The sequence below is a fragment of the Anoplopoma fimbria genome, chromosome 12 (genome assembly GCF_027596085.1).
Source record: "Anoplopoma fimbria isolate UVic2021 breed Golden Eagle Sablefish chromosome 12, Afim_UVic_2022, whole genome shotgun sequence".
Lineage (NCBI taxonomy): Eukaryota > Metazoa > Chordata > Actinopteri > Perciformes > Anoplopomatidae > Anoplopoma > Anoplopoma fimbria.
In genome coordinates, this window is record NC_072460.1 from 14430804 (window position 1) to 14453762 (window position 22959).

General features: G+C 42.2%; 1 protein-coding gene across 1 annotated transcript; it reads right to left on the reverse strand.

Annotated features, from left to right (window-relative positions):
- Nucleotides 1-9568: 9568 nt before the first annotated feature.
- Nucleotides 9569-11071, reverse strand: kcna2b (potassium voltage-gated channel, shaker-related subfamily, member 2b). Its single transcript, XM_054608497.1, has one exon. It carries the CDS (start codon nucleotides 11069-11071, stop codon nucleotides 9569-9571), a length of 1503 nt encoding a protein of 500 aa, XP_054464472.1.
- Between the last annotated feature and the right edge of the window lie 11888 nt (nucleotides 11072-22959).

Below are 22959 nucleotides of genomic sequence, written 5' to 3' on the forward strand. Positions count from 1 at the left end.
ATCATGCACAGTCTTTTTCTCTTAACCCTCATCCTACCAACATATATTTAATATACAAGGAATACTGCCCACACTACTGTAAGAAACAACCATCAAAGCAACATGTTAACTTATATCTTCTCAAAACACTATAAGTTATGTAGTTAATGTAATCTGAAGAATTGAAACTGATTATTATTCATTTATGAAAGGTCTGCAGGGACTTTTGTTGGTAGGTCAGGGGTTAAGGTCACTAGGTGTGTGTGGTAGGCTAGGCTAGCTTGTCAATCCTCTCCACATGTTAACCTGTGCCTTGTGTTTGTGTTGCTTCCACTTGCTTAATTTGCAGGCTGAGATAAAGACAGATACAGTAGAGTAAATATACAGCACAAAGGAGAATATAGATAGCAATGTTTTCCCTTTAGTTTATAGTATGTCATATATTAATTTATTTATGAATTGTCCTCCATATCTACTGGACTGATTGAAAATCAACAGCAGAAATAAGATAAAATAATATATATTATATTATATTATCTATAAAAACTGTCTTGAAATTCTTCACTCTATTTTATTTGGTTTATGTGAACATATTCAAATAATATGATACAGCTAAGATAATGTTACAGCCAAACACGCTGTGTTTGGCTGTAAGTAAAGGTATATGATGGAGAACAGCCTACAGAATGTAGGCCACAGTCATAAATCAATTCAGCTCATTAAACACATTGACAAGCTGAAACTCCCCAGTGTTGTCCTTCTTTTCTCATAGGTCCACCCAATGTCTAACCCCACTCCCACTCCACCCCCTCTATTATGCACTCCATATTTCAACCTTGCATCATCTGATATATCTGATATATATTTTTCACCAAAGAAATCTGGTCCTCCACACTTAAAATTACTATAAAAAATGCAATATACGCAGTTATTTTGGCTGTTCAACTATCCAAAGAAAGAAGGAGATATTCTCTTTAAACATAAGGGAAACATGCTGTGTCTGCTATTAATAGAGGAGGTTAATAAAAAGGGCTTCCACTGTTGGGACTGGAGGGATAAAAAGGGTTTCCCCTCCTCCATACACACTCTCTCACTCACTCACTCACACACACACACAGGGAAAATAAGCAGGCAGTACGTACACAGGCTTCCCCTATGGAACCTGGAGTGCTATAAAGTAAGCTAAGGTTGACAGGCTATTAACTGGGCAGTGTATTAGGTTATAAATCAGCTCATTTTGCTAGGAAAAAATATTCACAGCATGTAAGGCAATCACTTGGTCTCTTGGGTATTGCCTCATACAGCAAACAAAGTGCTCTTGTGCCCATTAAAATGAAAGGAATTGGTCAGTGAAAGGAATTGGTCAGTGAAAGGAATTGGTAACACATTAATTTTCTCATTTTCTCCTGGCTACTTTAAATCATTAAATAAATATTTTAGACAAAAATAAAAACGCAAGTCAGGACAAAAACAGGGCACAACCTCACCTAAAATGTAAGACGGGATAAGATAAGATAAGATAAGATAAGATAAGGATAAGATAAGATAAGATAAGATAAGATAATACTTTATTAGTCCCGCAGCGGGGAAATTTGCAGGCTTACAGCAGCATAGAGTAAAGTGCACACAAGAGACATAGTAAAAGAAAGACAAGATTAAAAAAAAATGAAAAGAAAAGAAAAAGGATTATAAATAAGCAATAAGAAACAGTAGAAAAACAACAATAACTGAAATATTATATTTACAGACAGAAAAACTATTTTAACTATTATTGCACAGTGTATTGTATTGCACAGGTTTTTATTGTCATGTTTTTATTGTCATGTGTCATGTGGTCTGCTGGGAGCAGAGTTGGTTGTGCAGCCTGACAGCAGCAGGAAGGAAGGACCTGCGGTACCTCTCCTTCACACACCGGGGGTGAAGCAGCCGGTGGCTGAAGGAGCTGTACAGAGCTGCCAGAGTGTCCCGCATGGGGTGAGAGGTGTTGTTCATCAGGGATGATAGCTTGGCCATCATCCTCCTGTCTCCCACCACCTCCACCGTATCCAGTGGACACCCCAGCACACTGCTGGCCTTCCTGACAAGCTTGTTGAAATGGCTGATGCCACCACAGAGTTGAAAAAGGTCCTCAGGAGTGCTCCCTGCACTCCAAAGGACCTCAGTCTCCTCAGCAGATAGAGTCTGCTCTGACCCTTTTTATAAAGTGCATTTGTATGATTAGTCCAGTCCAGTTTATTGTTCAAGATGAGATCACCAGGGGGCGGAGGTGCACAAGGACCAGCTGCTCCAGGGTCTTCATCAGGTGGGATGTTAATGCCACCGGTCTGAAGCTGCTGAAGTCCTTGGCCCCCGGGGTCTTTGGGACTGGTACCACGCAGGACGTCTTCCATAGCTGTGGTACCCTCCCCAGCTTCAAGCTCAAGTTAAAGATGTGCTCCACTATCCTGCACAGCTGGTCTGCGCAGGATCTGAGGAGCCTTGAGCTGATGCCGTCCGGACCCATGGCTTTTCTCACCTTTATTCTCTTCAGTTCTTTCCTCACCTGGTTAATTGAGAGGGGGGGTAATCTGTAGGTTGTTGGAGTGGGGGTGGGGGTGGGGTGTTGGGGGTGCAGACGATGGGGGCTGCAGCGGGAGGGGAGGTCTGGGTGGGGGGGGGGATAACCCACAGATATGCGATATAGTTTCAGGATGCAGGAATATTGGCTGTCTGGCTGGCTTAAAGAGAACTTGAGCCAAGCTTCTGTTGAATATGTCGATAATCAAACAGCAATCAGTAGATCAATACCCATCAGTTGTCTGGAAGGATGCCTGGCTACTTTCCTTAGCTGACATACCGGAACCCAGCCAACTGAGGTGAACCAGAGGGAGCATAATACTGCTAATATATGTCTGAGAGGAGAATCACATCACCCGCTGTGCATTACTTTGGTGCCTAGCACTGGTGGAGAGGCAGAGATGGAGAGCGATGAGCACAAGAGAAAATGTGTGGGAAATTAAATCTGAGAGGGTCAAATAATAGAGAGGGTAAGTGAGATGAAACTCAATAGCAGCGATATGAGCGCAAGGATAAGACAATGAGAGGAGAGATAAAAACATATACAGCTCCTGGGGAAGTGTAAAAGTCTATGAAGTGGCACTGAAACAGAGTTTGTTTGTACTCGTCCCACTCTACGTTGAACCACAAGTCAAGAGCATTTTGCTCTCCTCTCTCTTCCTCACTTTCCTTGTTGCTGGTTTTATAAATAGAGACTTACTCAGAGCACAAGGTTCACTTAGGGAGAGACATAAAAACCATTGAGGTGATGGTCGATAGCCAATTCAAATATTCCTTCTGTAATGGACACAAGAGCGGCCTGTCCAGTAATGCGTTCATCAATCTAAATTGTATATCTAACCTCTAGGTTTTCTTACTCATTACTTTATAGAGTGCTGCAGGAATGAGTCCCATAAATGAGTTAGCATTTTTGCACCTCTTCTCCAATTCAGTGTTTTCTTGGGTGAGATGGGTTAGTGTTAGGGGGTTAGGGTCAGTGGTTATTGTTACCCTAGCTTTGATGCGACCGTGGTGTAGTTAGTTTATAGACTGACATTAGCTTTTTACAACTGGCCATTGAATTCACACTTAATAATCATAAAAGTGGTGTTCATTTGGAAGATCATCTTGCTGAACAAAATGTTTTAGTATCATAAACTTGTGTTTGCCACAGAGCTTATTTCATGCGAAAATCCCAAATCCAATGAAACAATCGAATTGGCTTTTGATTGAGGGATTCAGTCGAGGCATGCTGCCGGGTTTGGTGTACAAAAATATGTCATCCCCCCATTTTTTAGCTAAAAGAGCACCAAATAAGTTTTAACAAAGTAACTACAGTAGGTTGTAAGATTTCATGTAAAAAGTCACTTTTTACATAATTTTCTGCTTAATTCTGTGCATGTCAGACTTACAAAGAATATTGTAAAGTTGAAAAACATAATAGATACAAAAATCAGCTGGTTTGGGCTGGCTTCATAATATATCATTTTGAGACAAACTGATCTGAATCGACTAGCACTGTAGTATTGTGAATCTGTTCATCTTTTTGCCTTCACAAAAGGTCCTTTAAATCACATGAGAAAGACACAACAGTAGCTTGAGGTTATAATAGAGATGTTATTATTGATATGATCATGATATAATTAACAATTATATGGAATGATGAAAGTAATTATCTATCAATATTTTCTATGAATCAGTTTATATTCACTGAAGGTCCTCATGAAGGGCATGACAAGCGTTCAGATATTTCCTTTATGTAACAGTTGACAGTTTGCTTCATGGTTCATTAAGACAGTACAGAGAGAATCTATTAGACCAAGGCCTGCATGTGTATTTTAGTCAAACCTCACCCCCTGCACCGAGTGAGCCAATAATAACATTCAAATAGAAAAACATAGTGAAAAAAAACAAACAACAGTTCATTTATACAGTGTCTGATGACACAAATAAGTTAAAGTTCTCATAGAAATTATATTTTCTTTTTGATTTCTTAATATACTTCCATCCTTAATCCTTGGAGCATTAAACCTACATCACTGGCCAAACGTTTTGAGAATGACACAAATATACATTTTCACAAAGTCTGCTGCCTCAGTTTTTATGATGGCAATTTGCATATACTCCAGAATGTTATGAAGAGTGATCAGATGAATTGTAATTAATTGCAAAATCCCTCTTTGCCATGAAAATGAACTTAATCCCCCCAAAAACATTTCCACTGCATTTCAGCCCTGCCACAAAAAGACCAGCTGACATCGTGTCAGTGATTCTCTCGTTAACACAGGTGAGAGTGTTGACGAGGACAAGGCTGGAGATCACTCTTTCATGCTGATTGAGTTAGAATAACAGACTTGAAGCTTTAAAAGGAGGGTGGTGCTTGAAATCATTGTTCTTCCTCTGTTAACCCTGGTTACCTGCAAGGAAACACGTGCAATCATCATTGCTTTGCACAAAAAGGGCTTCACAGGCGAGGATATTGCTGCTAGTAAGATTGCACCTGAATCAACCATTTATCGGATCATCAAGAACTTCAAGGAGAGAGGTTCAATTGTTGTGAAGAAGGCTTCAGGGCGCCCAAGAAAGTCCGGCAAGTGCCAGGACCGTCTCCTAAAGTTGATTCAGCTGCGGGATCGGGGCACCACCAGTGCAGAGCTTGCTCAGGAATAGCAGCAGGCAGGTGTGAGTGCATCTGCACGCACAGTGAGGCGAAGACTTTTGGAGGATGGCCTGGTCAAGAAGGACAGCAAAGAAGCCACTTCTCTCCAGGAAAAACATCAGGGACAGACTGATATTCTGCAAAAGGTACAGGGATTGGACTGCTGAGGACTTAGGTAAAGTGATTTTCTCTGATGAATCCCCTTTCCGATTGTTTGGGACATCTGGAAAAAAGCTTGTCCAGAGAAGAAAAGGTGAGCGCTACCATCAGTCCTGTGTCATGCCAACAGTAAAGCATGTGAGACCATTCATGTGTGGGTTTGCTTCTCAGCCAAGGGAGTGGGCTCGCTCATAATTTTGCCTAAGAACACAGCCAGTACCATAAAGAATGGTACCAAAACATCCTCCGAGAGCATCTTCTCCCAACCATCCAAGAACAGTTTGGTGACGAACAATGCCTTTTCCAGCATGATGGAGCACCTCGCCATACGGCAAAAGTGATAACTAAGTGGCTCGGGGAACAAAACATCGAAATTTTGGGTCGATGGCCAGGAAACTCCCTAGACCTTAATCTCATTGAGAACTTGTGGTCAATCCTCAAGAGGCGGGTGGACAAACAAAAACCCACAAATTCTGACAAACTCCAAGCATTGATTATGCAAGAATGGGCTGCCATCAGTCAGGATGTGGCCCAGAAGTTAATTGACAGCATGCCAGGGCAAATTGCAGAGGTCTTGAAAAAAAAAGGTCAACACTGCGAATATTGACTCTTTGCATAAACTTAATGTAATTGTCAATAAAAGCCTTTGACACTTATGAAATGCTTGTAATTATACTTCAGTATACCATAGTAACATCTGACAAAAAGATCTAAAAACACTGAAGCAGTAAACTTTGTGAAAACCAATACTTGTGTCGTTCTCAAAACTTTTGGCCACGGCTGTAGATAATTCACTTATATACAACTTTAGTTTCTCGGATTAATGCAGCAAGCATACACTTTGACTCCCTGCTACACAGGAATCCATACATGGCAGAAGCTTGTTTTAAAGCTGAAGCTTTAGGCATTTCAAGACATCATTCAAAGAAGCTGTAACTCTTAGATACATTGTTTACATGGCTACGTGTGTTCACCACCAATAGTGGGTTTGAGACCATTCACTTTTGTGGCCTTGAAGTTCAATAGGTTTCTGTCCTGACAGCAGACGTGACCATCACAGGCAGTGTGTGTGTACACCGGCTGTATGTGTCCAAATGTCTGGTGTGTGTGTGTGTGTGTGTGTGTGTATGTGTGTGTGTGTGTGTGTGTGTGTGTGTGTGTGTGTGTGTGTGTGTGTGTGTGTGTGTGTGTGTGTGTGTGTGTGTGTGTGTGTGTGTGTGTGTGTGTGTGTGTGTGTGTGTGTGTGTGTGTGTGTGTGTCAAGTGTCCTCTTGTATGTGGAGTACAGCAAAGATGTGTTTTCCTTGGTTCAGATGATCCTGATGTGCCGTGCTGTTGGTTACTCCAAGAGAAGGTTTTCTGTCTTGACAGAGTGTCACTTCAATAGTGCTCGGTAACGAGAGTGGAAAGTCCAGACGAAGCTTTCAAGCCACATAAAGTCACATAGGTGTTCCAGTTCACAAGAACAGTTACAAGTACACATCAGCTTAAACAGCAAAAGAGGGTGTGGGCAGTGTTTATCTTACTTTCATTATCGTATTTTCCTTCCCAACCTTTCCTCTCTTTCCTGCAATCCCCAGTACTTGGCTGATACTGCAGCTTATCTCATAAGTCAACACATGGTCAAAGATCTCATCTCTAGTGAGTATGGCAGGACATTCTTTTCAGTTATCTTTGTTTAATGTACTTTATGCATGTGTCGAACATGTACAGAGGCTGTAAACAGTGTGCTAGGATGGAGTAGAATAAACAGAGCATTGGACCCGGAGTCAAGAAGAAGAGTATTTCAGATAACTGCTAAAGTCTGAGTCTAAATGCTCTCTATTACTCACAATCTCTTTGTGTCTTTCATTTTCTCTGTTTTTCACACACGCATATACACACAGACAGACACACATATAGACAACACTGCACACTAAGCGTGATGGGGCTATATATCAGAGATAAGCGCACTCAGACAGTCCCTTGGAGCATTATGATGCACTTGGCTGGGCAAAAAGTTGGCCCGACTGACTGTTTGAATCTGTGCATCCACTTGGCAGGCGGCAGATACAGTAGCTGTTTTTGTGCTTTCACTATAAGACACCGTTACTGGGTTGTGACTGCAACTGACTATAAAGACCTTAAAGCTTAAGTTAGCATTAGTTAACGCCTGAAATGTTGAGCAAATCCCTGATCTATCTCTGTTCTGGAGTCTGGATTGTGGATTTGGACTTTTCCTGTTTCCTCTCATGTCAAACCTGTTGTTTCTTTCTCCATACATTTGCAATAGTTAAATGTTCTCATGGACACGCAACTCTCTCTTGGTAAATAATTCCCATGGATTGGGACTCGACAATATTTCAGTTAACAATGGCATGAAGATGCTTATGCAAAGCATGACATATACTTCTAGAGCATACAGTTTTGCAAAAAGCAGAAGTATAGATATAGGAATATATTGATGCCAATTTGCTTTTTAAATATTATTTATACTAATTCATGCTACACTGAATACTCCAAAGGACATGCAGCCCTACAACAGCAGAGTATATGTTTGATAAAAAGCTGATGAAGGACACGTAGCCTCGTCCTGCATTATTTGTCTTTGGTGATCTAATAATTGAGCTATTAACATGTTGAACTTGTTCCAGAGGCAGGCAAAGTTAACTAATTTTGACCAATTATTTAAGAGGAAAAGTGTGAGAGTTTGATTAGGTAAGAGATATTTTGCCAGTTTCGCTAATGAGCTTCAGGATATCACAAGCAAGCTAATGTTAGACTCAAACGCTGCCATTGCTTCTTGCCACTTATCCAGCAATCAGAATACTTTATTGATTCCTGGGTGACAATAAACTGAGTAACACAAATATGGCATCGGTGGTATGACAAAAGATGACCTTAAAATTGTCATCGATAAGTTTGAGTTGATCTCTGTGCTCTGTCTTAGTTAGTACAGTACCATAAAAGCCTTATACATAAAACTAGTTAACTTTGCTGCCATAAACTTTTTTTTTTTGAAAAAACAACAAACTAAAATCTCATTATAGTTTGCTCCTTAATCTCATTTAATCTATTTCTACGAACATGGAATGCTAAGAAGTCAAGAACAGCAACATTTATGCTGGGCAGTGGTGTAAAACTGAGAACACCACCAGTGTGGCGGCTAAAGAGACACTTTAAGGTTAAGTAAAGAGGATGGAGAAATAGGCACTCACTTAGAATGCCACCGAGAAAACAATCAGTATCTTTCTACATCAAGCAATCTTAACCAAAGATAAATGTAGATGAGAAGCACACATTCATATTATTACAAAAAAAAACATACATCAAATTAATACAGAACAATAAATAAACATTCATTCTGTTTACTGAGACATTTCTTTTGTCCACCTGCTAGCCTACATTGGCTGGAAACAAAAAAAGGCAAAGTCTTGGTGAGAGTGTTCTTACTGTAAATCCACTTGAGCTTCATTGAAGAAAAATGGCAGAAAAAAAAGGTGTGCTATTGTGGTCCCATAATACAGCACAGAACATCACCTATCTGTTGGTCTCTACAGAAACCACTAGCTTGTACTGGACAATATCTAAAGATGGCCAGGGGATAAATGCTAGTGTTTTTTTCTCTAATACTGAAAGCAACAAAGGACCAATTGGTCCAAAAGCGTATTAGTGTCGCTGTCTCTCTCTCACTTCAGTTTTCCCCTGACAGAAGAGCTGTGATTTTGGTAACTGTGTTTTGAGTCAGGACCTTGGCAGTTAGAGCGGCAGATTAAAGTTGCTCATGAATGCTGATAATATGGCCTGCTTTTAATCACAAGTTAATAAGTTAGGTTACATTTAAAAATAAATGTCACAATGATCTAAATTGTTGTTACTTTGCATCTTCTATCTGCGGCAGTTTGAGCAAGAAGGTAGAAACTAGTGGTCCCTTTACACTGTTAATATTGGTTATTACTGGTAAGGCTACTATTTGGCTACTGTTGCTAGCAGGGCGACTAGTGTCACATAGGTAAGACTAACTCCATGCAGACACTGACAATGTCCTAAATAAGACGGGTGGCAGCTCTATGGTATGCGCTGATCCACAGGATGTGAGACAACAAGAGGTCCTCTTGACTGGCCTTTTTCCAAGTTAATCCCACTCATCTGCTCTTGTCTCCCATACTGGCGCCATATGTTTGTCAATACATGGAGTCACACCTTAATCCTCCCCTTGCAGACCCCAGCTGAAGTTAACCATGTACAGTAGCTCACATTATACATCTGTACGCATCTTAGTGATGTTTACATAGTTAGTGTTGGTCAGGGTACAGTTTCCTGTTTTTATGCCCTCTGGTCTGAAGTCCTCGGTGCTGTGGTTCACAGCCTCCTGGATCTCCACATAGTCAGATTTACTGAGAGTGGACCCACTGCCACTCCGACCACTCTTCTTCAGATCGTCAGCTGAGCTGGCCTTAGGCACACTTGGGCTATTCAGATACTGTGCCTGTTCCTCGCCCTCGGTCTCTCTGTGGTAGAAGTAGTTGAAGTTTGAAACAATCACAGGTACAGGCAGGGCAATGGTTAGCACACCGGCAATTGCGCAGAGAGACCCCACAATCTTTCCTCCAATAGTTGTTGGGACCATGTCTCCGTAGCCCACTGTGGTCATGGAAACCACTGCCCACCAAAAGGCCTCAGGGATGCTGCTAAACTGGGAATCTGGCTCGTCTGCTTCTGCAAAGTAGACAGCACTGGAGAAGAGGATCACGCCGATGAACAGGAAGAAGATGAGGAGGCCTAACTCCCGCATACTGGCCTTCAGAGTCTGGCCCAAGATCTGGAGCCCCTTGGAGTGACGTGAGAGTTTAAAGATACGAAACACTCGGACTAGACGAATGACACGGAGAATAGCCAAAGACATAGCCTGCTGGCCTGCCTGGCCGTCCTCTGGCCTCTCTGCTAGCTCTGTACCCAGGGTGATAAAGTAGGGGATGATTGCCACAATATCAATGATGTTCATGATGTTGCCAAAAAATCCAGCTTTACTGGGACAGGCAAAGAACCTAACGAGGAATTCAAAAGAGAACCAGATGATACAGAGGGTCTCCACAATGAAGAAAGGGTCTTTAAAATAAGCTGAGCTGTCATAGGTATAGGTGGCGTTGGACATGGCCTGGAATGGATAATTGTACATCTCCTCCTCATCATTTCGGAAAACTGGCAATGTCTCCAGGCAGAAGCTGACAATTGAGATAAGAATCACCATGACGGAGATGATGGCAATGATGCGCGCAGGACCTGAGCTCTCTGGATACTCGAACAGCAACCACACTTGTCTCTGAAACTCATTCTCTGGCAGAGGCCGCTCCTCTTCCTTTATGAAACCTTCATCCTCCCTGAAGATTTCCATAGCCTCCTCACCCAATTCATAAAACCGGATCTCCTCAGAAAAAATGTCTAGGGTCACGTTAACAGGCCGACGCAGCCTCCCTCCTGATTGATAGTAATACAGTATGGCATCAAAACTCGGTCGGTTACGGTCAAAAAAGTACTCATTCCGGAGGGGATCAAAATACCTCATCCTTTTCTTGGGATCCCCCAGCAGCGTCTCCGGAAACTGGGAGAGAGTCTTGAGCTGCGTCTCAAAGCGCAAGCCTGAGATGTTGATTACGACCCTCTCGCAGCATTCGTGATCCAGCTCTGGGTCATACAGGTCGTGAGGCTGACCCGGATGTGCTGCGGCCTCGTCCGCAGGGTCGCTGGTAGCAACCGTCATGCCGGAGGAAGATGGGACCTGCAGGTTTCAGACAGGGTGGGGCCACGTCGGGCCACAAGGAGATAAAGGCACCACGCGCTCGTGGCTTCAGGTACAGGAAGATCTGCCTGCGAAGAGCTACAGGACAGAAAGCAGAAGAAAAACTGCATTATTATTGTTATAACCATTGTGTTCCATGTTATGTTTTGAAGGTAATGATCAAGAAAGTGTTAATTTAGATTTGTAGCATGCATATTTAAAAACTTGTATACACTGGTATATATATATCTGTATTATATCTATATAATTTGTTAAATGCAACATCTTGGGATGACTAAATTTGTAAGTAATTCCTAGAAATGCTATGTTATTTAAAGATGGCAAGAGAAGGGCAGTTGAAAATAACAAGCAGGAGATGGGGGGCACTTGAGCACATTGGCTCCATCGTGTCTATGTGTATTAGGTTATGAGTTCTCGCTCATATGAGAACACTGCAGGATCAATATGCCAGCCAGTAATAATACTGTATCAGCTCTCACAGGGTGTAGTTACAACCACCAAATCTGATTATATGCTGAGTGCTCTATACAATCTCTGAGATGAATTTCCTCTGTCTGTATGAGACATACATTCCCTACCGAAGCAGAGAAAAACTTTATCAGATCACTGATCAAATGATCAGTATTATATTTGAGCATATTTGGCACAAGGTTGACATATCCCACTGCATTACAAAAGAGCTGTTAGTTGACAATATCCTTCAAATGTCATAGGCCACTGCACAAAAGCAACATGGATGAAGATGTATAGTTCTGGAGACTGAACCCATTTAAGGCCACACTATTGTACTTTAAAGACACAGCCACAGATGTGTGATTTCGTAGATAAAGCAACAATATCTGAATTAAAAACCAAAAAAGTCCTACCTATGTGCACTGACGCTTGTAATGCTTGTTCACAATGTGTCCTCTGGTGGTAATGCGCCCGGCAGAAGTGTTCGGTCAAAAACAATTGAGCCCCCAGCGGTCAAAGCAGGTCCTCTCTGCCGGCCATATATCGCCCCAAGCTCCGGCTCTGCATCGGCGCGGGAGTGGAAGATGGGACAAGGCGTGAGGATGCGGGACTCACCTCCCTCGCCTCAGTGACCAGCAGATGGTCTACATGTTGTGATGCAGCTAAGGCTACAGGTTGAAGCTGGTGGGGAGGGGAGGGGGTTGTGGTGGTGTGGTGGGGATAAAGTGAGCAAATCTAAAAATGTTTGGCATCAGCAGCACATGACGCCCCCCTCTTCAGAAGAATACGCTGCCGCCTGTAACAACGCAGGTGATCCTGTGATAACTGCACAGACTTATCGGGGAAGGGAGGCGGCGGGAGGCGTTGGTGTCAGTATGTCTGCTCGGTGGCTCCCATGGCAGATCTCATCTAAAGCGAAATCACCTGTTTGATCTCCAAACAGGTCCGTATTCCTCCTGAAGGTTATTCCATATTTATCTTTAGCTCGTTAAAATGTTAGTTCTTTTAACTCATCTCCACGTAAACTCCACCCTCTTTTTTTTTTTCTGATGGGGAATATCCATATGAATAAACCGATGATGCATATTAGTAACAAATGGAGGCTTAAATTCGCAACCCATTCCATGGAAAAAACGCAGTCCTCTGAGGGCGTTTTTCATAGGTGCAAATCTATTTTTGGAGACAAAACAGCCAAGTTCATGCACTGGGATGTTCAAACATTAAATGACTCTGCTGTAGTTGAATGGCAAGCGCGAGTGAGTTAGTTTGGATTGGCAGGTGCCAGTCATGCTCAAGCCATTTGCAGTGTTGATCGTGGACAGCCACAACAGACTCCATGCACTAAACAAAGCAGCATAGCTATAGCTATAGTTATCTGTCGGACTACAGCATATATTTCAGATCAATGGCATGCAGGAATTCACCCTGGTTCTCTTGGTGCGCAGACGCATGTATTTTTATCCAGTTTGTCTCCTCTTAAAAGGTGCCTTGGGTCCGTGAGTCCGTTTCTTCATAGCTGTTCTTCTTCCCTTGTTTGACTAATCTGCCAATCGGATGTGTCACCTCATCACGACCAACTGTTGTTGAGCTGCCGCCTCTTCCCATGTCTCTCATTTTTCACCATAATTCACCATAGTTGAGATGCGTGGGCTGCAGCCGGCATCGCAGCGCATACTAAGATCTTCATGCGCGCCTCGCCCCATCTCCCTGCCCCCCCCCAACCCTCCTTCCCCGACACTCTTGTCCTCGCCGCTCCACATTAAAGGGGAAGCATCGCCCACCACCGGGTGGTAACGGTTTTCATCAAAACATGTCCACACAGCAAATTTGATCCAGCCCAAAAGATAGAAAGAAAATGACTTAAAAGAATACGAACTGTGTGTTTTCTTTGAGGACTGTCAAGAAAAAAAAAAGTATAGAAATACAAAAATATTCCTCTGAAGTGAAAGGACAGCAATGAATTGAGGGTATTAGGAAGAATGAGCCAGCAGCTGCAGTACCTGTGCATGTCCTGTTTGAGCAGAACACCAAAGCACCTGCCTTAACTACTCCAATTGATTCTTTTTATTCTTTATTTTCCTGTATCTCATGGTATGAGCGCTTGACTAGGGGCACAGTTGTGAATAACTGCCGGCAGTGCCTCTTTGTCTGTTTAAGGATAACCTATATGTGTGCATGTTTTTCTGTGTGCGTTGTAACTTTGGTTTTAAATATATTACAGTACAGTATGGGCTCATGGTTGTAGAACCCACAAGTTGAACTCTATGGGTGTCTACCCCCTGTGAGGTCCTCAATGTATGATAATAGAATACAAAGGCAGGCTCCAGCAGTTTGTCATGTGTCACTGATTATGCCCTGACCGTTAATAGACATGCATACTGTATCACAGGCCACTAATTTCTGCCCAGACCTGTTAAGCACAGGCACACACACACACACACACACACACACACACACACACACACACACACACACACACACACACACACACACACACACACACACACACACACACACACACACACACACACACACACACATACCCGCACAGGACTGATGCTAACAGCTTTTAATGCAATCATAAAAGTAATACAAATAATATAGTCAAATTATTTAGTGTAATGTAGTGTCTTTCCTTCCCTTTTTTCCTCCACTGCTTAAAAGTGATATGTCTTCAGGTAGAGAGTGGGAATCACATGAACATGAAAGAAATAAGAGACGCAACTCCCTAAAGAATACAAGAGAAATTTCACATGTCGTCCCCCATGTGTTCTCCTTGCTCTGCAATTTCTATTTCCCAAGGACAGGTTGATCATGTTTTGCAATCCTTCGCGAATGAAAATGTCAAAATACTGATTAAGATGATGACTTAAGACCAGGGGGAGTGCAGCAGTAACCCACTCTGCACAGAGCTGAAGGTCTCAATGAGCTATTGACACTTAAAATAAGCACACTGATTGATCTCCAGGAACTCTTAAATCCTTATCGTCCGTGAATGTAAATGAAGAAGGCAAATTTCTAAATGGATGGCTGCTAAGAGCCTGGCCACCAATATCCAATGCTGGATGTCACAATTGTAATGATTCTTCCCATAGCAGAATGGAGATGAGGGCACATAGAGCATGGGATATGGGATTGAGTTAGTTGGGGTTGGGGGACAGGTGAGTCATTCTCTGATGATTTATGCTTTACTTTATTCTTGTAACTACTTTGAATTTGCATACACTGGCAAAGTTCACATCACATTTCATGTTAGAATTCAGTGTTCATAATCATGACCACACTCTTTTCTCTAGCCCTATTATATCCAAACTAGCTGCCACCCAGGAGAAAAACTGACAAGAAAACAATAGAATAACACTGGCATTGAATGTTTTGCAAATACTGCAGAGACAATATGTCTGATATATTTAAGAGAAAAGTGAATCCAGGGACAGCTGTAATAAGACAGAAAGACTTAAACCCCTAAAGCCTGATAGCCACAATTTGTGGTAAAAAACCACCTTAAATAACACCTTCAGAACTTGCCTGCTATTCATAACATTTTCACCTTTTCTTTGGTATAAAAGTAATCCAGTTATAGAATACTGTACAGCCAAACAGAAATGGCTAATGGCTAATGAGGCGTACTTTTAATGCTGCCAAAACGTAAACAAATATTGCATAAAAAAGAAAGTTGTGGCCCACTTCATAACTCACTGAATCCATAACCACATGCTTCCTATTTACCAAATAGACGTAAGACAAAGAATAATAATAATAATAATAATAATAATAATAATAATAATCATACTATAGGAGCAACGGATTACATAATTATATATTTTTAAATATACATTTTGGTGTTTGAGCACAGCTGTCATGATGTTGTCTGAGGGGGCCCCTTAGTGTTTGAAAACCCCTGATCTATAGTATACAGAAGGCTACTGACTTTATTTCCCTTGCACACAGTTGATCTAGAGCTTTGAGGGCCATTTATCCTTCAACCATCTTAGATCCTCAATTCTGTTTCCAGTTCCCTCTAACCTTCAGTTTGTGCCAAGTCTCAGCAGAATGTGCCCATTGATTCTGTTTTGTATTCAGCCGAGCAGACCAGTTGGAACCTCATAAAGAAACTTAAGAATGCTTTCCAACTAACAACCCCACATGGCTTCCTGTAATCATGTCAAAGGACCTTTTCATTGAATGAAACATATTGAATTCCTTTCATTCAAAATGTCTAGGCTGACATGTGGATGGAATAAGGATGGTTAGGACAACAGTAAAGTGCAGGGAGTTCCCAGAACTTCACAATGTGCACAGAACCAAATATTCCCATGTTAAAAACACATTCAATCAATCTACTGAGAGTAAAGGAGTTTTTGATCCATCACAATGATCAATTTCACAAATAGCTCAGTTGAGATATAATGTGAGATGATCAGCATAATTGTGTGTCAGAGTGTGAGTCAGCACACCTGCTCAGCTAAAATCTCCACCCTTTTTTATGCAGCAGAATATGTGGACTTGAGAGAGGGATGATGATTGTGAATAACAGACAGGGTGAAGGAGAGAGGAGGGCGATGATCCAACTTATGACAGCAGACTGCAGGGGAGGGGCTCTGTCTCCGATGACCTCTGCTGGTGCTGCAGCAGGTGATCACTCACTCACAACACACTCACGCATATACAGATGTAATAGCCATAATGTATTGGCATGTGCATGCAGTCACGACTAGAACGTTTACACACACTGACGCTCACATTTACACAAAGTCATACTGACTCCATGTTTTCTTTATAGATCCAAAACAATGAGCCGTTTACCTTTTATTTCACTCTGAACACATGGAGCGGGGCGGCTGTGGCGTAGTGGAGAGCAAGGTAGTTCTCCAATCAGAGGATCGGTGGTTCGATACCCGGCTTCGGCAGTCGATGTGGCCTTGGGCAAGACACTTAACCCCAAGTTGCTCCCGAAGGCTTGCCATCGGTGTGGACTGGATGTTACATGAATGTTAGTTAGAGTCTGATGGTGGCACCTTGCATGGTAGCCTGTCATCAGTGTGTGAATGGGTGAATGATATGTAATATACTACTGATTGTAAGTCGCTTTGGATAAAAGCGTTTGCTAAATGACTGTAATGTAATGGAAATCCTGATTCTACTCCTTATTAATTCTTGTGTGTAGGCATTAAAATAGCACCCTCACAACAGGCATTGTCCTCTATGACAATGATCCAAGAAACTTAATTAACACATCAGCTTTTTTTGTCTCTTCATCCTTCATTTTTTCCCCTCACTCATCTCTCTCCCTGCATGTATCCCTCTGGGGTCCCTCTATATTTAGAGATCGACCTTGGAAGTTCTCTACCTGCCTGTTGAGGCTGATCAGGATCACTGCTTTCATGATGAGATATGTCCTCACCTTTGGAGTAGAGTACTCTATTATCGATTCTGGATGTGGTTTCACTTTCTGTTGTTCTGAAAGCTTTCGAAAACAAGGGGAAAAAAATCAATGTCTGGAGGTGTGGCTTAGCTTAGGGAGGAAACTTGAGTGTATATATGAATGATATCTATACTGCATGAGTATGCACAGCTGCGTATGTTTGCCATATGCAGGGATCTCCTTTACAATGAGGCTTAGCAGCATGCTTTGAAACGCTCATTGAATGATGTGCAGTGGCAGTACGGAAATCTCCCCCAAACAAGTGTTTTCATCCCACACTGCAAGCAGCAGTTAAGTGCTGCCCGTCTAGTCAGTTCAATCAAATCATCAGCTAATGTATATGAGCCACAGTCAGCTGCCATTCTGTCGGTGGTGTGTGTGTGTCTTACTTGACAGCGACTTGTGGCAACGCCGTGTCAGAGCAAACCAGAGCCTCCTTGAGGACGGCAACACCTTACCCCACAGGCATGATTTTGACAGTACCAGACGACGCAAGGGAGCACAGAAAAGGAAGGAAAAGGTTGGAACGACGTCAGGAAGAGATTATTGCGTCACAGAGAAGAGGTTCAGTCGAGGAGCAAGTGAGGAGAGGAACATAGTCAGCAGGAAAAGAACTTAGAGGTGTTCAGAAGATGAAAATGAAAATAAATGGAGGAAATGGGGCAATAGAGGTTGAGAGGGTAGCAGATAAAGGTCACAGTGACAGAGTGATGAGTCATCCAGTAGAGCACAGCAGCATCTCTCTCTCTGTTTCACACGATCACCCTCTCCCCCATCTGTTTGCTTTGACAGCAAAGAATGAGATGACTGACAGCAGATCACTCCTCAAACATCTAGAAAGAATATCTGATATGTCATTTTGGGTCTGAACAGCTGCAGATATTGTTTTGAATGTTTTTAGTTTTTGCGCCTACATGTGTTTGAGTCTGAGATTGTTTTGTTTACGTATAATACATATGTCTGGAAAGGGCAGCCTCACCTTGTCTACTCAGCTTATGGCTGGAAACTGTAGCTGATCAGCCAATCAGCATCCAGAATTAATCAGAAGCTCTAGCAACAGCATCATCACCCTTAGCAACCATCCTTCCCCACCTACCAATGGTATGGCTCTGCTACTGAACATGGAAATAACACACAACTGAAAGTCACAATGAAAAATGCATTGTAGGTGGCAGGTGTGTCTTATCTTAAATCATGTTTTGTGTATTAGGGAAATATTTAATCAATTTGTATTTATTTCAAAATGAAGAAAGAGTGAACTGTTTTGTTTCACTCTCACTGTTTACTAGTTGTTGCTGAGCCGAGCCAAACAGCTGGTGAACACAGTTGAGCGTTTAGCAGCACACACAACTGCAAATGAATGATAGTGTTGTTCCACGCTGGATGTGTAAATAAGAGACCGTTTGCCAAATCAACTTAAAGCTGATCATATGTCAATGTTGTGTTTACACCTTGTTTTGCAGCCCCCAAGTGCCCCCAAAACAAAATAAAAAATGTTTTATTGGAGGTTCAAAGTCATTCTAACTTCCTAAAGATGTTAGAATATCCTTTAGTCATTAGCTTTTGCTGATATTTAGCTCTGCAATCGTATTATGTTGACAGCCGCATCTCCGCTTCAGATGGAATCCCATCATTGTGAGGGCCCTTATCTACCTGGGCAATACCCTGACCCTCTCCAAGACCCACAAAATGACGCACTGACCACAATCGCCCTTCTCAGAAGTCTTGTGCACAAAAACACTGATGAAATTATTACAGACAGCTGGATCCCTTCAGTGCACCTTAAAAAGGCTGAGTCTGTTCCATATGGCCATTCTCTTCATCTTGTTGCTATGGAAATGTCCTGGTGTAGCAACATGGCTTGTGGGGAGCTTTGATGACATCATAGAGAGATATCTTTCAGCCAGATATCTTTAACAAACATTTTTAGTAGTAAAGCCAGAGAAAAAAAAAGAAGAAGCAAGGAGCCAGAAATATAAATAGTTTAAAAGGGGGAAAGAATGATCACTTATTGTGCTACACTGATAAACATCTGGGGTCTACAACTATTATACACATTTCCAATAGCCTTAAAGAAAGGCGGTTTGGTATTCGTGGACACACAATAGCCTAGAGAGGTGGCAGAGTTATTAGCAAGCTGGTTGGCTCACTGGAGCAATAAAGCACACTTGCTCATACACAGGATGACAGTGTGATGGCTGTAAACCTCTGTTAGAATGTTAATATTTACCTCCTGCTGCAGAGAGATGATATGAAGTTTTCCACTGGACTCATACACAGTTCAGTTCTCTTTAGGGTTTAGCCATGAAGCCTAATGTGTGGCATTAATGTCTTGAAATTGGGAATCATCATTTATTTTCCAAGCCAATTATAAATCCCTGATGATGTTGCAGTTATTAAATCGGTCAGATAGAAAAAGTGTATTTTATTTTTCAATATTATCTGTCTATTGCATTGATGTTTACAAATAGAGGCAGTATAATCTTATAAATAATTTGCCCAGTCACTCTGTTACAGAGGGGTTGCCTTGTCTCGTCTGCTCAGCACAATTAGGTGGATACTTCTGTTGTTTCCATACCAGCCACGTAAAGGACTGCGAACGTTTTTCACTAGGAAAACACTGTCACTGGATATGGCTCTGCATGGGAAACACTTAAACAATTTCAATTCAACAGCAATGTCATCAGCATATTTATAGATGCTAAAAATCAGATTATCTTGGGAAATGAGATTAACATTGAATGATTACACTATTTCTAATGTAACTATCATTTTTGTCATGCACAGAATCACATTTTTATAGTGTAAAAGCACAGAAATCACTTGATCTTGTATCCTACTGCCCTTATTTCACCTTTATCCTGTTGAATAAATTCTGTAATTGGACCTAGATATTCTCCAAAACATAAATGAATATCATTCTCTCAGTAATTGAATGAAAACAGACTGCAGCTCCTCCAAAATAAAGACAGTACAACTCGTAATCTCTTTACATGGGTCATGTTTAAGACAGCACAGAATAACACAGAACAAATACTGGCATATTCAGCCTTCCCCTGACATTGTTTTGCTCCATCACAAAAAAACACTCTGCACTCTGGGATAAAAGAGAACCATTCACAGGCACGTGGATATGTGTGTGTATGTGTGGCTGTGCCTGTGTTTGTGTGTACAGTGTGTGCATGTCTCTCCATTGTTCTCCATGTGCAGGTCAGGGGAATAGCTGCAACCACCACACACACAGAAGGTGTGTTTTTTTTTTCATGTTAGCAATATAGAGCACACAGAGCTAACAAAAGGCATATGGCTAACAGTCTTTGATTTGTATCACAGTTTCATATCAGAAAATCACGGTTGGCCTCAGTTGTTTCCACTTTTCACTTGACGCAAAAGCTGTTTGTCAGTTATTGTCTGTAATGAATATCATTACCAAGAAATGTGAATACAGAATGTTAATATCTGTTTAAACCCTAGGAGTTAAATGTCCTTTGCAGAATTGCGAGCTTTCCTTCTCAAGATTTTTATAGAAAGCAGTATAAAGAATTGTCAGAGTCCATAACACAGTTCCAGCTGAATTCTGTCACTGCCTGAATCACTCTCGATCTTTCATGGTTCCACTCGGTGTGTTAACTTCAGAAGAGAAGCAATCAGAAAACTGCAGCTACAAAACTGTATGTAGAATATGTTATACGTCTGTTTTTGTATTTTGAATTCAGTGGTGATCCTCAGGGGGAGGGTGGCTGGTGTGCACCTTGTCCAGAAGGACAACAGTTAGGAGGAGGGTGAGTGAAGAAAAATTGATCCAGTTGAGTTCCGTCTTAACTCTTAAATTTAGCCAATCTGGCCCAACAGGAAGACCAGAGTCATTGTGTCCCTAAAGAGAAGAAAGCGTCACTGCAGGTTAATGGGTAATCTATAAAGCTCTACAATGAGCAAACCTTTCTAAGTAATTATCAGTGAATGTTAGTGGAAATTCACCAATTTCACATCAAATGGAGTCTGTTTACCTATATGGGAGGCAGTATAATTTGGGTGGTCAGGGGTTCCAGGAGGTCTGTGCAGAAAAATAGAATGACCTTCACCTGAGAGAGTGGGGGTAGGAAGAGGAGGAAGAGGAGGAGGAGGAGGAGGAAAAGAAAAAGCAAAATTGTTAGAGCCACACAGCAAAGCCAGACCCATCAGACAGCTGCTCCTCTTCTCCGAGCTTTCTCATTACCACTCATGCAAACTCAAACAAACTGTAAACACTGTCGGTTCAGACGGACAGGCGAGGCATGGCGAGGACAGGAGAGGACAGGAGAGGACAGGAGAGGACAGGAGAGGAGAGGAGAGGAGAGGAGAGGAGAGAGGGAGGAGAGGGAGAGGAGAGGAGAGGAGGACAGGGAGGAGGCGAAGCGAGGCGAAGCGTGGCAAGGGGAGAAGAGAGGAGAGTAAAGGACAGTAGAGGCGAGGCAAGGTGAGGAGAGGAGAGGCAGGCAACTTTTGGAAAATAGTCTCTGGTATACAAAGTCCTTTATCAAGAAGGGCCACGTTCCACTAGAACTGTTCCCACTGACATCATTTCCATTAAGCTGTTGAAAGGAATGAAAGAGTATCTTATTATGTTTCTGTTTTCTCTGTAATAATCATTCCTGCCCATGAGAATAGTTTCCAGACTGACCAATCCAGTTCAATAATAAACAAGTAGCTCCTGTCTCCTCCATAATATATCTTGCTCACTGATCAATAGACCAGTGTTTCTATGAGCAGGCAATTTAACTGATGACCAACACAGAGTTCCTCACTGAAAACATATGAAGTCAAGATCAGGGGTCAAACCGGAAAGGAATAATCAATGAAGAGGTAATTCATTCTGTGGGACCTCCCACTTTGCCTTTAGGGTAAGCAAGCTAATGAGACTGCCATATTATCACTCAACCATGACTGGAGAGGTACACATACTATTTGTTTACTACCACGCACAGGTGCTCACAAGCACACGTTCAAGTGCAAACACAGTCAAACTAAATACATTCAGAACATGGCTGCTTGACAGATTCCCCAATCCTGCCCTTTTAGTGAACCTAGGCATTGCAGAGTAGCAATTTTAATAATCTTAATCTAAATAAACCTTAATCCAAATTCAGTTAATTTACAATAAAGATGATTTTTGTAACATGCAAGTGATACTTTGCTGTTATTAGCAAATAAAGCACAGGAGGAACCACAATCGGCAACAGCTCAGATTGTATTTAACAATGTAGTCAAACAAGCAGCTCTCTATTTGCTCCCGCTGCCTGTTATCTCGTGGTTATTTGACTTCTGTCTTTGATACCAATGGCAAAGAAAGAAAGAGGTCACAAAGCAGGTAAGCCACCTGATCTGTTAGGAAGTGATGGCCACCAGGGAGCATCAGTGAGACACAGGGGTAGTTCATACTCATTATGGACTACCCCTCTACGTGAAGCCAGGGTCACGACAGTGATCAGAACCTACCAGTTTTAGCAGTGGGGGAACAGCAGCCTCTGCTGGGCGCCTGCAGTAGCGCACTCAGGACAGCCAGACACAATGAGCTCCAGTCCATTCTTAATTCCTCAAGCGCTGCCTCTCCTTCCACAGACCGTCTTACTTCAATTGTTCTTCGTGTCAGTGCTGCAGTCACTGAGTGGACGTGCTGGTTGTTGATAGTGGCGCTGGGCATGTTCGGTCATGTATATTTTATGACAGAACAGTCTTATTAGAGACCGAGGACAAGCCTTTTTACACGAGGATCTTCAAATTAGTTTCCAAGCCATCTGGAAGGTTACTGTGGAAACAAGGGTGCCATGGCAACGGTGACTGGGGTTACCGAGGAAACGACCGTCGTCATGGCGACTGCATCACAGCGGGCCATATTTGAGGCATCCAAAGAGAAAGCTCCACCTTTGATCGCTGTACGTGTGCGTGAAAGAGGGATGTGTTTCTCCGCTTTCACGCGTGTCTGGCACCGATG

Bases quoted from the DNA above. Each gene is read 5' to 3' on its own strand.
- kcna2b (XM_054608497.1), bottom strand. From the start codon at position 11,071: ATGACGGTTGCTACCAGCGACCCTGCGGACGAGGCCGCAGCACATCCG.